The 13,289-nt window shown below is 42.8% G+C and overlaps 1 protein-coding gene across 2 annotated transcripts in view; it reads left to right on the forward strand.

Annotated features, from left to right (window-relative positions):
• The window catches only part of adamtsl5 (ADAMTS like 5), a 29,914-nt gene that overhangs the window by 9,413 nt on the left and 7,212 nt on the right, over window positions 1-13,289 (forward strand). Inside the window, exons 3-7 of one of the 2 annotated variants that reach the window (XM_029498831.1) lie at window positions 4,759-4,931; window positions 5,352-5,412; window positions 6,322-6,427; window positions 7,246-7,400; window positions 11,214-11,337. In XM_029498831.1, coding sequence (XP_029354691.1) covers window positions 4,759-4,931; window positions 5,352-5,412; window positions 6,322-6,427; window positions 7,246-7,400; window positions 11,214-11,337 — 619 coding nt within the window. The remainder of the gene's footprint in view (window positions 1-4,758; window positions 4,932-5,351; window positions 5,413-6,321; window positions 6,428-7,245; window positions 7,401-11,213; window positions 11,338-13,289) is intronic. The other variant, XM_029498832.1, reaches the window with a different exon arrangement.

Here is a 13,289-nt window from a genome sequence, read left to right on the forward strand (position 1 = left end):
AATGAAAATAAAATGCTAAATAAATGGTTCCTGAAATCACAATCACAACATATATCTCATATCTCCAAATATAAAAGTTCTACCATTAACACACTCATTTATTGACGGAACATCAGTGGAAATTTGGGCTTCAGATACTGGGGATTGGACCAGCAACATTTTAATTAGTGGACAACCTACTCTACTCCCTGAGCCACAGCTAGCACTCTAGAATTGTTAGTATATGAAGAAAAAGTGCTTGTACTACATTGCAGCTGTTGTTTTAATAATAGAAATCGTTTGGGTCTGCAGCAAAAAATCAGATTTATAGACTTTAATTTTTGATTATGCTTATATTCAATATCTTCTGATATAAATTCCACAGCAGAATACATCACACTGCTGTGCAGCTGATTTTTTTGTTCAATGAAAATAAAATGCTAAATAAATGGTTCCTGAAATCACAATCACAACATGATTTTTTTTTTTTTTTTTCATCCCTAATGAATAGTGTGCTGCCTATGTTCAGCTGCATCCAAACTTTCTGCTCTCGAAGGCTGTGCATGGAGCCCTCATTGTCGGAGTATTTGGGTTCATTATTGTGAAGTTTAAAGAAGGTTTAACCAATGTTCTTGATAAATATGTGACTCCTTCCAACAGAACTCTGAGTGTTCAGTCAGACACAGCACGTCATTCAGCAGCCATAATGTCAGCCTTTGTGTTGTGTTGTGCAAATATACAAAGCTAATAGCTGGATGTTTCAAAAAGTGGCACCACACCAGTCTGCTCCCCAGTCCCAACCTGCAAGGGCCCACTTTGTCCTGCTTTTCCTCTTGATGTTGTTATTAAGATAATTTGTATGGAGAAATTCAGCTCTCAGGCTCCACAGAGGAAAATCCTGCTCATTTAGGTAATAAACCAACCGCAGCTCTTTGACCAGCATCAGATGTGAGTAGGTCTGCTGATGGCTGAGGTCAAGGGGCAGCCGATTGGATTATTTTTGCAGCAGCAGCATGTTTGTCTTCTGATGGTATTTTGCCATGGAACATGGTGGCATTCCTGCGAGCTACCGTCCTTTTTTGTGTCTCCATGCTCTGCTTGCTGCTGCGTTTTCTCCTGCGACCACAGTGTTTCAACTTTCATCACTGTTTGTCATGTTGTCAAGTGCACAACCCCTCCCCCCCACCAACATTTTCCCCCAGGCATGGCAGGAATAACCAGACATAGACATAGACGGAGATAGGCTACACCCGAGCCCACTCTGTCATATCAAATGCAGGAATGTAGTGGATGGTCAACACACAGATAATTTTTTTGTGTTTTTAAGAAGAACACTAAGTCAGACCTGCAAAAAGGGGTTTTAGATGAAGCAGACTGCTGGAAGACTTTTTGCATTCAGTCATGATTGCAGCTGCACTGGCAGCATTTCTGCCATCAACACGGGGCCACTTCATAATGAGAGACAAGAGAGGCAAACTGGACTGAGAGCTGTAGCGGCTTTCCTCCATATAGTCACAGAATAATAACTTAATGCATTAAATACACGTCAGGTCAGTGACACACAAGACATCCTTTATCTTTAGCCTGGTATTTTAGATAAGATAAAATCTGTTTAATAAGGATGGGCTTCACTTATTTAGCCTTTTAGTCTTTACAACCTCCCAAAGGCATATTCACAGAGAGCTCGCTACATTTACTCATATATCTCCAAATATAAAAGTTCTACCATTAACACACTCATTTACGGAACATCAGTGGAAATTTGGGCTTCAGATACTGGGGATTGGACCAGCAACATTTTAATTAGTGGACAACCTACTCTACTCCCTGAGCCACAGCTAGCACTCTAGAATTGTTAGTATATGAAGAGAAAGTGCTTGTACTACATTGCAGCTGTTGTTTTAATAATAGAAATCGTTTGGGTCTGCAGCAAAAAATCTGATTTATAGACTTTAATTTTTGATTATGCTTATATTCAATATCTTCTGATATAAATTCCACAGCAGAATACATCACACTGCTGTGCAGCTGATTGTGTTCAGGCAACATTTGAGGTAATTTTTTGCAGAAGACTGCAAATGATGGAAATGCTTTGTTGTGTTCAGTCCAGATACCCATCATGTACTGAAGCCTTTGAAACAGTCAGGGAGTCGTTCCAAAACCTCCAAAATTTCCTTTCACTATAAAATGACATAAATATGACCATAATATGTAAAGGACATAAGCATGAGAAAATAAGACAAATCGGTGTAAATGTGTCCTCACCAGCTGTCAAGTTTATCCAGCTGTATCTGTTGGCTCCAACTGGTCCGCTGACAGACAAGAGGCATGATGGGAAACTCAACCATTCGTCTGTCTCTGACTCTTTAGTTTTACCCCCAACTCTCTCTTACTCTACACACTTTGCTTTCCAAGCCCAAAGAGACTTTTTCCCCTGTTCACATGAGGAGGGGGGGAGTGAGAGAGAGGGTGGGGTGAATTGTGAAGGTCAAAGGTCACTTTCATTAATCTAGATTGCCAGCCCGCCCCATCTCCAACTGTTATCAACGCTAATTTGACCGGTGGTAACACTAATGAGGGCAATCTCAGGTGACCCTGCCATGGAAAATGATGGCAAGTCATAGCACAAGTCACTCTCAGCTAAGGATGTGTGTGTGTGTGTGTGTGTGTGTCTGTGCGTGATTGTGTGTCTGCTTGTCTGACCAATAGCATGTGCCAAAGTTAGAAAATCTCAGCTTCTCATTTTATTCCACTTCCTGACTCTCAGTTAAAACTAAAAACAAAAAAACAAAAACAAAAGTATGTTTTGTTGTGTGTGTGTTGTGTGTGTTGTCTGTGTGATTGGTAGGTGTGTCTTCTCATTACACTCACTCATGGCGGCTGATGCTCATTTTTCCAATTTCAGCTCCTTCATAGCATCGGTATTAGAATCATGTCAGTTGTGGTGGTTCAGTTGGTCTTCACTGGTTGTAAAGGGAGTCTGGCTGAAGGCGGGCACACATCCAGGATACATCCAGGACACATCCAGGACACATCCAAGTACTTCAGCAACAACTGAAGCCAACAGAACTTGCCTAAAATCCTGTGCACATCTACATGAGTGTCATCTTTTCCAACAAGGGAATGGGAATAGAGAAGGATTGGTCAGTTGGAAGGAGCAACAGACTAGAAAATACGTTTCACAGTTCCCTCAGTCAACTCTACCTCAAGACTAGACTGGACATGTCTCTGCATTGTCTACGGACAGGACCCCTGTGAAGGTTGTCTGCTGCATTAGGGTTTCTCAAAAAGCTCAACGCCAAACCAAAAAAGAAACATCAGGGACTGGTGAGGGACAGCCTGTAGCTATGGATCAGGAACAAAGACACCACCAGGGCCTCAATATGTTTGGTGCTTCCCCAGGTTTATGAGCCTGTGGTGGGCCTGCCTCAGCAGCAGTGATTAAAAATCAATACGAGAGGAATCAGGAAGGTGTGCTCCTTTTACTCTCACGTAGCCTGATCATAGTTTCCCATCCTGCACAGCAGACCGTTCAGAGCACTCTTGACTTCAGCTCCCCCTGATAGAGAGTCAGCTGGGCTGTTGAACGTGTGTGTAAAGAGTTAAGAGTGTGTGAGGCAGCTCCTGTATGAGAAAACGGTGGGAGTGCTGCCAGTTTCAGTCCTCCTCCGGCAGAGAAACTCTGGAATGTGTTTGAGGAGCGCCATTGAGATTTCTCTAATCACTTTTATTGTTTGGCTCAGATGATCCTGATCCACCAGGCTCACAAGGTTGTTTTTTTTTTATACATACCATGTAGTCTTTGAATAGATTTATCTGCCTGTTGGACTCGCGGTTATAAATACTGAAGGTTTTGTTCGGCGTCACGCACATAATTCCCTCCAACAAACTTTCACAAATGATATTCCATCATTATGCCAACACTGTCACTCTTTTTTCCACGCACACACACGCACATGCACACAGGAAATGTGAGCTGCTGACAGTCGCCAGTTGTCTCCTGACAGCTTTCAAATTGCAGGACAGCGCTGCAGAGTGATAACCTAACCTCACTCCATCTGTAGGTTGTGTTTGTTCTGTCAGCTGCCCCACTGAGCACTGCCACAGAAAGGAAAAATGTTTACACAGTGAAAAAATGTATGTCATTTTCAAGATATCAAGAACTCCAAAATATATGCATTCGCAAGATTATGTGAAGTTGAAAGAAGATTTTGTTTCTTGCTTTTTCCCTACAACAACAAGATTTAGACTGCTTTTATTCACCACTGCTAATTACTAAGGGATGGGAAGGTAAATCGAATACTTTCTTCTGATGAGGAGACACTTTGGGTTAAAGAAAATGCTTGGTGACTTTTTCCTGCACTGACCGTTTGTAGTTTAGAAATTGGTCATCGCTATCTTGATTATTTGAATTCAGAGGAAACCTGCTCTGTACTCTACCCTGCCAATCACACAGCAGTCCCTCACTATATCACTTCCTGTTTTATGGTCTACTTTCCTTGAAATGGATTACCATTTAAAAAATTTATATTGTATTCCATTGAAGACTTTAAACTAGAGACTAAGACTATGAACGCATTAGAAAAACATTAACTGAGGCAATAAATCAAGTGAGACGTAGGGATATTTTCACAGACATACACAATAACATTCAACTTCTTTTCACAACTAGTGGACCCAAAGTCTGCCTCAATTTTTATAACCAGCCTATGGTCGTTGCTCTGATGACAATGTCGATATTAAAGTGGTCACCTCCCTTCTTCTCCTTGTTGGCCTCAGACCTCCTGGATTTCCGTGTGGGGTCCTTCCAACGAAGCCTCATTTTTGCGTCCAGCACGCGCACGACGGCAGCTGCACTTCAGGAACGAGTGGGCGACGTGGAGTGGCTGGTCTGTCTGCTCCCGCAGCTGTGGAGGCGGAGCCTCAGTACGGACTCGCACCTGCATCACTAGGTAAGTGAGCCACGTCCAGCAAGGTAACACACGTATGTTATGCATATACACAGCATTTGTGTATATATAGTTCAGCAGATTGCTCACATGAAACACAATTTACCATTTACACTTATCTCAGAAACAATTTTCAGCCATTTTTCAAAGTTAAAGTTACCAGATGTGGTGTTCTCCACTTCAGCAGTGAGCTCAGCAAACCTGACAATGTTCCACTACTTCCCCACCTATTCCTTTAACAGATCCATATTTTACATCTATACTGAGCTGCAAAGAGTGCGCAATCAATATTAACTTTACCACTGAGTCAAAGCCCCATTTTATTAAAGATAATGAGACCTAAATAAACTGTTCTTTAAATGTTTGTTAAGCCAGACTCACAGTTTCTGTTTGTCTCATAAATCTCTTTGTTTTATGTTCCAGGAACCCACTGGGTGGACCATGTCCAGGAGACCCCAGACAATACAAGATCTGCAACACCAAGGTCATTTCACACTGTATCAAACATTGATGTTCAATGCAAACAGTTTAAAACAATGGTGGATGTTTGCACCAGCACTGGGTCACACAGGTGTAGCAGCTGAGCATTTTCAGGGTGTGACAAGGAATTTTACTGGCATTTTAAAGTGTGACTCCACTGTGCTGAACTTCATAGTGGTGCTACAGGTACAGGTACAGCCACTGTGTGTGTGTGTGTGTGTGTGTGTGTGTGTGTGTGTGTCTGTAAGTGTGTTTGAACAGCCAGCGACTGTTGCCCATATTCATGGGTGATCGGTTACAGCGTGCTTAAGCATGTCTGAATGTGTGCACAAGTGGTGGTTTGTCCAAAGTGTGTCATTTCTCATGACACCAACATGAGGTTTGGTGTGCAGTCCCTTCACTCCCAGCATCTTGAATGCCCTGATGAGTGACTAGCTGGCAGATTCTCTACACCCGACCTCAGTGGTGTTGCACCAGGTCCTCCATCCCCCTCCTACTGCATCCGCCTGCCAACTCCTCTAACTTGGCCGTCTGCTTCTCATTGGTGTCCTACATCAGATCTTCCCAGGGAACAGTCACCTCCAGCAGGACCACTAGCCTTGTCGAGCAAGTTCATTCCCTGCAATGTTCTCTGGGAATTTGAGCTGTCTCCCTAAGTCAGTGCTTCAGCTTCCAGTCGCATGTTGAAACCAGCAGCCATCCTGGTTGATTCAGGCGCTGGATTGGCTTCCCACCAGCCTTCACAAAGACGATGGTCCTCCTTAATGGTTTTAGTGTTAAGACTTTACTTTGGGTTAGGTTGGGGGACAAAAGGCTCATTAGGGTTCAGGTTTGGGTTCAAGTTTAAGACAAACCTGTAGTATTCCCACAATCCAGTACAGCGTCCTCACAGTGTGTGTATGTGTGTTTGCAGGAGTGCCCACCTGGCACTGAGGATTTCAGAGAGATGCAGTGCGCTGCCTTCAATGACAGACCGATAGTGGCTGGAAACTCCTTCAGGTGGACCACTTTTCACGGAGGTTAGTGAGACCATTCGCCTGATGCACAGTTTTCACAGTAATGATACAGATGTGATTTCTTTGCATTAATTTTTTCAAATCCTCACGCTGGTGGAGTCACAGTGCTGAATGATCTTACATCTGGAGATGAAAAAATCTAAATCTAGTCTAAAGCCCAAATCTAATGTACTTAAATAAAACTAGATTTCTGGAAGCTTTTTGTTATTTCCAGTACGGCAAAACTATTTGAACTTTGACTTTAACTAGTGATCTCCTGTCCAGCAAATGTAGCTTCATCAGGTAAATATTCTAGAAGCTCAGTTTAAGAAAATCTAAGAATGAATATAATTTTGACTCATCCAGTTAATAATGTAGACAATAGAGCACATCGAAGGACACTGTAACTTTAAATCTCTATCCTTCAGTAAATGAGTGTCAATGATTAATTTTCAGCCTCATCAACCTAACACAAGCAGGGGTATTAACAGATTTCCAATCCTTAAAAATCTGAAGCCTTGGCCTGACTCTAAAGTCAAAATATAAGCATAAATAGGCAAGTGCAAGTCAGGTGGTCTGAAAATGCCAGTTGAGCTGGAGTGGCAGTGTTTTCTGCCACTGTTCCCTTCAGTTACGGTGTTGGTGGCAGTCATGTAGTAAATTTCCCATGATGCCATGTCTCCTGGCCTGTGTTATGAGTTTTCCGGATGACACCTGCCAAATTTTCTGCCTCCTCTCCCTCTCTGCTGTCTCCTAGTTTCTGCTGTTCACCCTCTGCCTGTTTCTGTTTGTCGGTTGCCTCCCTCCCCATCTCTCTCCATTTCTCATAATAAACTAACAAGCCACTGATGGAGCATCTTCCCTGCCAGGCTCTAACCCCTGTGAACTGAGCTGTCTGGCCTTGGGGCACAACTTCTACTACAACTTTGGCCGTGTGCTCGATGGCACAGCCTGCAACACGGAGCTTGGAGCAGTGTGTGTCAACGGACGCTGCCTGGTAAGTGGAAATTGTGCGTTTTTATATGCATTATTTATTCATCCAATCTGTAAATATTTTTAGAGAAAGCTGTCTGTCCAGTATTCACTTTCTGAAGAAAACATCAGGCTGTGTTCAAAAATATTGCTTGTTTTGCTGGAGCTGATAAAAGTGCGGAGTACTTTAAAGTGGAAGCAGAATATCTTTACTGTGGCTGTGACTGTGGGTCAAGTGATCAGGTGGGATTACTGCATCCACTTCGCCGTCAGTTGCATGACTAGGACATGAAGACGAATCAGTAGGTTATTTATTGTTACTGTTTAAATACATTACATTGATTACATATGCATTGATTAATAGATTGTCCTGTGCTCCATGTCTACTTCCTCCTCTGCCTCCTTTTATGATTGTACTTGAATTAGTCAGTTAGAATTGCGACTCCACACTTTTGCTAGCTCAGCTTATGCTAGTGTAGCTAGCTATAAAGCTAAGTCTGTTTCACCTTAGCTTGACTCGTTGACGCTGGTAACCATGGTAACTAGCATCCGGGCTAATTTCTCACACACAGAAGCTGAGAGGCGGAGTAGTGATCTTTTGTTAAGCCCCCCCCCCCCTTAGTTACTGTTGCTGTGCCAGGCTGTTTTGTCTGAAGTTCGGTAGGAAAATGTCCAGTCAGCATCAGTCCAGTGATCAGAAAGGAAACGAAAAGAGAATAAGAAAATAAAGGGTTAAGAAATGTTATAAACAAAAATTTAAAAAAGGTGGTGACAGTGAATTTGGGACCAGAAACGTAGAGCAAGGTAAGAAACAGCGCAGTTAACTTGTAACATAAGCTAACTGGACAGCTCTAATGCTAACGTCCATTAGCCTAGCTTGTATTAAAGCCCGACACAAAATGTTATCTTTGACAGAAACAGCTGAGTTTGGTAGCTCCATCAGAAAGGAAGACACAGAGAGCTGCAGTCAGGTAACAGAGAGAGCGACAGGGAGGGTGCTGCTGGGGGGTGGTTGGCGTTATTTCCACACACAAGATATTGACCACAAACTTAGAAGAAGCACTCCTCCGCTTCAGACACAACAACACAACACAGACCTGTATTCAGCTGTGAGTGATGAGGAGTTGGACCATGTTGTCAGTGATGTCCACAGAAAACATCCAAACTCTGGCTACAAGCTAATGCGTGTACCAGGTAATAATATGTTCACGATGTATAATGAAGAATGAGCCGATCGTTATGGAGAAATAATCCAGGTAGGATGAGGATTATACATCGTGGCCATATTCTTACCTGGAACACACACAGAGGAGTGCGTGTTACAAAAACAATTACAATTAAAAACAATGAACGTTTAATGTTGGACTAGAGCAGAAGTAGCGAGAGCATCAATAGAAATGTAGTGGAGTTAAAACAACAGTATTTGTCCTTCAAATGTAGTAAAGTGAAAGTAAAATTATCCCCCAAAAATAATACTCAAGTAAAGTACAGCTACTCAAACACTGCCTCTGTGTGTTGGCCCTGTGATGGACTGGTGACCCCACCCTCGGCCAATGTGAGTTGGGATAGGCTCCAGCACCCCCCGTGACCCGGAAACGGAAAAGCGGTAGAAGATGAATGAATAAAAATAACTTTATCAAATCACGTCAATATTTCATGCCCATGCAAACCTTGGATGTGCTCCTGCTCCTGTCTGACACCATAATCTAGAAAATGAATCGGACCCAGTTAGACACCTTCAGTCTGTTTTTAATTCACATGGAAGCTGGACTCAGATGAAGTTTCTCTCTCTGTCTCTCTCTCTCTCTCCGGTATCCCACGCTGTTGCAGTATAACTGATGTTGACCACTCTGACTGGAACACTCTGGAAATGTGAAGTCCATGCTGTGTGTTAGGGCCAGAGTGCTCTCATCAGTGTGGACTGCAGCATTTGCTCAAGACTACAGCTCCGCTCAGCTCACAGTCCGTTCTCAGTCCCATTCCCAGCCTGTTACCTCTCTCACTCCATCACAGATGGACATGAACTTGTGTCCCTCTGGTCTTGCAGTACATGCAGAGTAATGGCATTCACACATAGCACATCTGCTTCATGAGTGTTCACCCACGTTGATATCAGAGTATTTTTACACAGCTGACAAAAAAATGTGTGTTTTCCCATGTTTACATGTGTCTCTATAGATGTGTGTATTTATGTGTGTGTGCTAACGTGGCGTGTGACACTAATAAGTGGATTCATGAGCTGTGGTCAGAGCTGTACAGGGCCAGAAACAGGAAGCAGATGCAGCCTGCAGCTGGTGTGGAGAGCTGCAGCTCACAAATTCAGATCAGACTATCAACAAACGGCTGGTTTGGACACAACATGTGTGTATGAATGTGATACACTCGTGACTTTTGCAGAGTTAACAGTTTTTGGTTTTTGTTTCTTTATGTTTTGTTGTTGTTGTTGCCAAATGTTGATGTGAAAAAGTTGAAGCACTCGTGTAATTGTCTAATTCTACCCTCTGACAGTCAATGTAATTGTGAGAAAATGGTGTAATTGCACCTCAAAAGTTGTCCAGAGGGCGTCTTCACTTAGTTTTATTTTGGCCCGCAGACAGATTCAGTTTTGTTTATAGCTTGGTTAACATTCATATAGAAAAAAAGAGACTGCAGCTCTGAGAGGATCCCCTTTAACGTGGCATTATTCATACTTAACAGCTGAGGATAAAGGGTTTAATAGAATTTGTACGCACAACAACAACTTGACAAGTTTGTCTCTGATAATGTGAAAATTTGGAGGGAGTTCTAACAATGTATCCTTTAGGCACTTGAAATATTCACTCTAAACCAGGGAAGTCCACCCCATGGTGGCACTACAGAGCAAGTCAAAGGATCAGCAGTCGATTAAAATTCCTCCTCTGATTCTCATTAATGTCCAGTTATTGTCCTACTGGTCGTCACTTTGGCCAAAGGCTTCCATCATAAAGAGGTGGAGACCTGCTCCATTTGAAAAGTACCTCAAACTAATTTCTGTCTTGAATTTTTGTTTTCCTTGATTGGACTTGTTGAGATACTGATCTGGATCTGTGTCTGAGGTGGTCTGACAAACCAATCATGCATCTCTGTTTGTTGGATTTCTTAAACTGTCTTCGGTAAATATTTCTCAAATTTGATTTTCACGCACTTAAAGTTGTGTTAAAGCAGATGCATTTGCTTGCAGGCTTGTGTTTTGTGGTGTGTCTGCAGAACCATGGTTGATCCCTCATTGGGGCCCTTGTGCACTCTGCGCCTTGTCACCAAAGATTCATTTCCTGTTGTGCACACACGGATGCTCTGGGGTGTTTTTAAGGGGCTTAGGGGGATGATTATAGGAACTGCCCAGATTGTTGCTCTCTTTGCCTGGGAACCTCCCCCTTGATTGGTTTGCTCTGCAGAGCGGGAGATGAAGGCCACAGGAAAAAAAAGGGGACCACTGTAATTTATCCAGCAACAAGATTCTCATCGCGCCATAAACAGCCGAGCTCATCGTCCATGCTCTTTGCTTTGGCATCTGAACATTTGCAGAGACAACTCCATAATCTGTCCTCCTTTTCTTGAGGGCCCTGAGCTGCCCGTTGTTCCTTCCCCAAAGTAAATGTTTGGAAGAAGGAGAAATTGACAAGAGAGAGAAGCACATAAGAGGAGTTGAGTCTTGGCAGAAGGTTTAAGGCAACTGTACAGCAAAGACAAAACAGACAGAAAGTTGCCCGGGCTGCCATCAGAAAATGTGTGAACTCATTGTCAGAGGAACAAGTTTTAGCAGACACATCCAGCCTGAGCAAAGTGTTGTTTCCTGATCAGCTGTGTGCTTGTCCTACAGAAGCCTGGATGTGACTCCATCTTGGGTTCAAAGCAGCAAGAGGACGCCTGCATGGTGTGTGGAGGACACAACACCACCTGTCTCCATCACAAGAGTGTGTACCAGAGCAACGGTCTGGAGGCAGGTAAGATACACACACAGTCATTATATTGTCTCTGCGAGGAATTAATTGCAGCAGTACCAACACAATCTGGGATAGTTCCCAGCACTGTTTCTGTTTTCCCTCCCAAGTGTTATTAGTCAGCCAGGATTAGTCAAGAGGTCATTGTTTGCTGATAAAGTGAACATTAACTATGGAAACAGTTTCACCAAACAAAAGCTTTTGGCTGCCTTCCAGAAGCAAATTCAACTAACAACAGGTTCTTCAAAATTACAGTTCTTAAAATTTCAGGAAGGAGGAGAAAGAACACAGAGTTCTTCAGGCCAACGTTAATGCTCACAATGACTCTCTGGCTCAACGCCACCAAAACATTTTCTACCTACACTGGCACTAGCAGCTCAGAGTTTAATCCAGTATCTGACTGTTCAGACTGTTTTCTGTGGTTTGCCTGCCTGTATAGGAAAATAATAATCACATAATAAAAAAAAAGTTGCAGATTGAGAAATATGACACTTTTACTAACAAGAAAGCAAATGAGAAAATGGCGTTCTAATTCATGTGGTTTTCGCTCTGCATGGACATGTGTAGTGCAAACCAAAAAAACAAAACAAAACACAAAGATGCAACAAAAGGAACTTCCTCTCTTCTTCTTTCACTGCTAAGAAAATGAATTACTGATTACATCCAGAAAATTACTCCCACAATACATTCAGTTCAAAGATCTACACAACTGAATGTATGTAGAGATGCAACAGCCGTGTAAAGTGTTGGCTTTTTGCTGTTTGAGGCAGATTTGAACCAACACTGGTCTGATTTCATTTTCAGATAAATTTCCATCGGTAACGTTGGCAAATCACAGACACTCACGGTGAATACTTTGTACAGAATGCAAAGCATCACCTTTCCTCTCAGCTGGTTTTCTGAAGACCTTGACAAAGAAAAACACCTGCTTTGAATTAATGTCTGAGATTACTACAGTAGATAATAAGAGCTTGCTTTTTTCTTTTCCCCTCCAGAATTAATTAGGTCACAAAAACTTAGAAAAGGTGGTAAAGTTCCTTATTTACATGCTATTTGTTATTTAATAAGCAATTTGTTCGCTTGAGAGGATTGAAACACCTGATAAATAACCAGGCAGCTGAGTTTTGTTGACAGACTGTACCACACATGGCTGTTGGCTGATGAGATAGAGAACAGAGCAGTTTAGATCCACTCACCACTTCTCCTCAGCTCCACCTTCTGGGTGATGGATGAACGGAGCAACCCATATTTGTAACACAGAAAAAGGCACAACTTGTCACAATTTTGTTACTTTTGGGGGGGTAAAAAAAATGACAAGATTGTGACTTTGATTTACAAACTGGAAGCTTCAAAATAGAGTTTAAGAGTAACCAAAACATCTGATCAGCAAAGGGCACGGAGCTGACTGCTGATCTCTATTGAGAATCGAAGAAAGTACCGAACACCTCTTGTGTGCATCTTGTCGGAGAGCTCAGTTCTTCACACAGCTGTGAGTGCAGTCAGAGCAGAGCTAACAGACAGGTGAACCACCCACAATGGTTCAGACTTAGCAAAAAGAAAACAGGCTGATAATGGCCACTTTGTTTGGGCTCCTCAGCAGCCTCTGGGAGTTGTCTCTCCTCCCCGCAGCTGCATTCCCCCACGGAGGGAAAAATAATGGTCGTTGGCATCACAAATTGTTCCTCACAAGGTCAGTTGCCAGTGGCCTCGAGCTGCGCTGCCCGTCTGTGACTCTGACACTTCCTCTGTCACAGTGTTGCATTTTCATAGAGCTGCAGCCCCACACATGAACTCTGTGCATAGTTTCTCCCTGAATGGGTAAGCAAGAGCAACAGAGACTGTGCGCTCTTCAGGGGCCGTGATGGACGAGTTTTTCCTTTTCACTTAGGAGCAGCAGGGGAAGCACACAGCTGCCTCTGCCGCCTTTTTATAAGGCTCAGAAGTGAAATTTTCAT

The sequence above is a fragment of the Echeneis naucrates genome, chromosome 3, assembly GCF_900963305.1.
Source record: "Echeneis naucrates chromosome 3, fEcheNa1.1, whole genome shotgun sequence".
NCBI lineage: Eukaryota > Metazoa > Chordata > Actinopteri > Carangiformes > Echeneidae > Echeneis > Echeneis naucrates.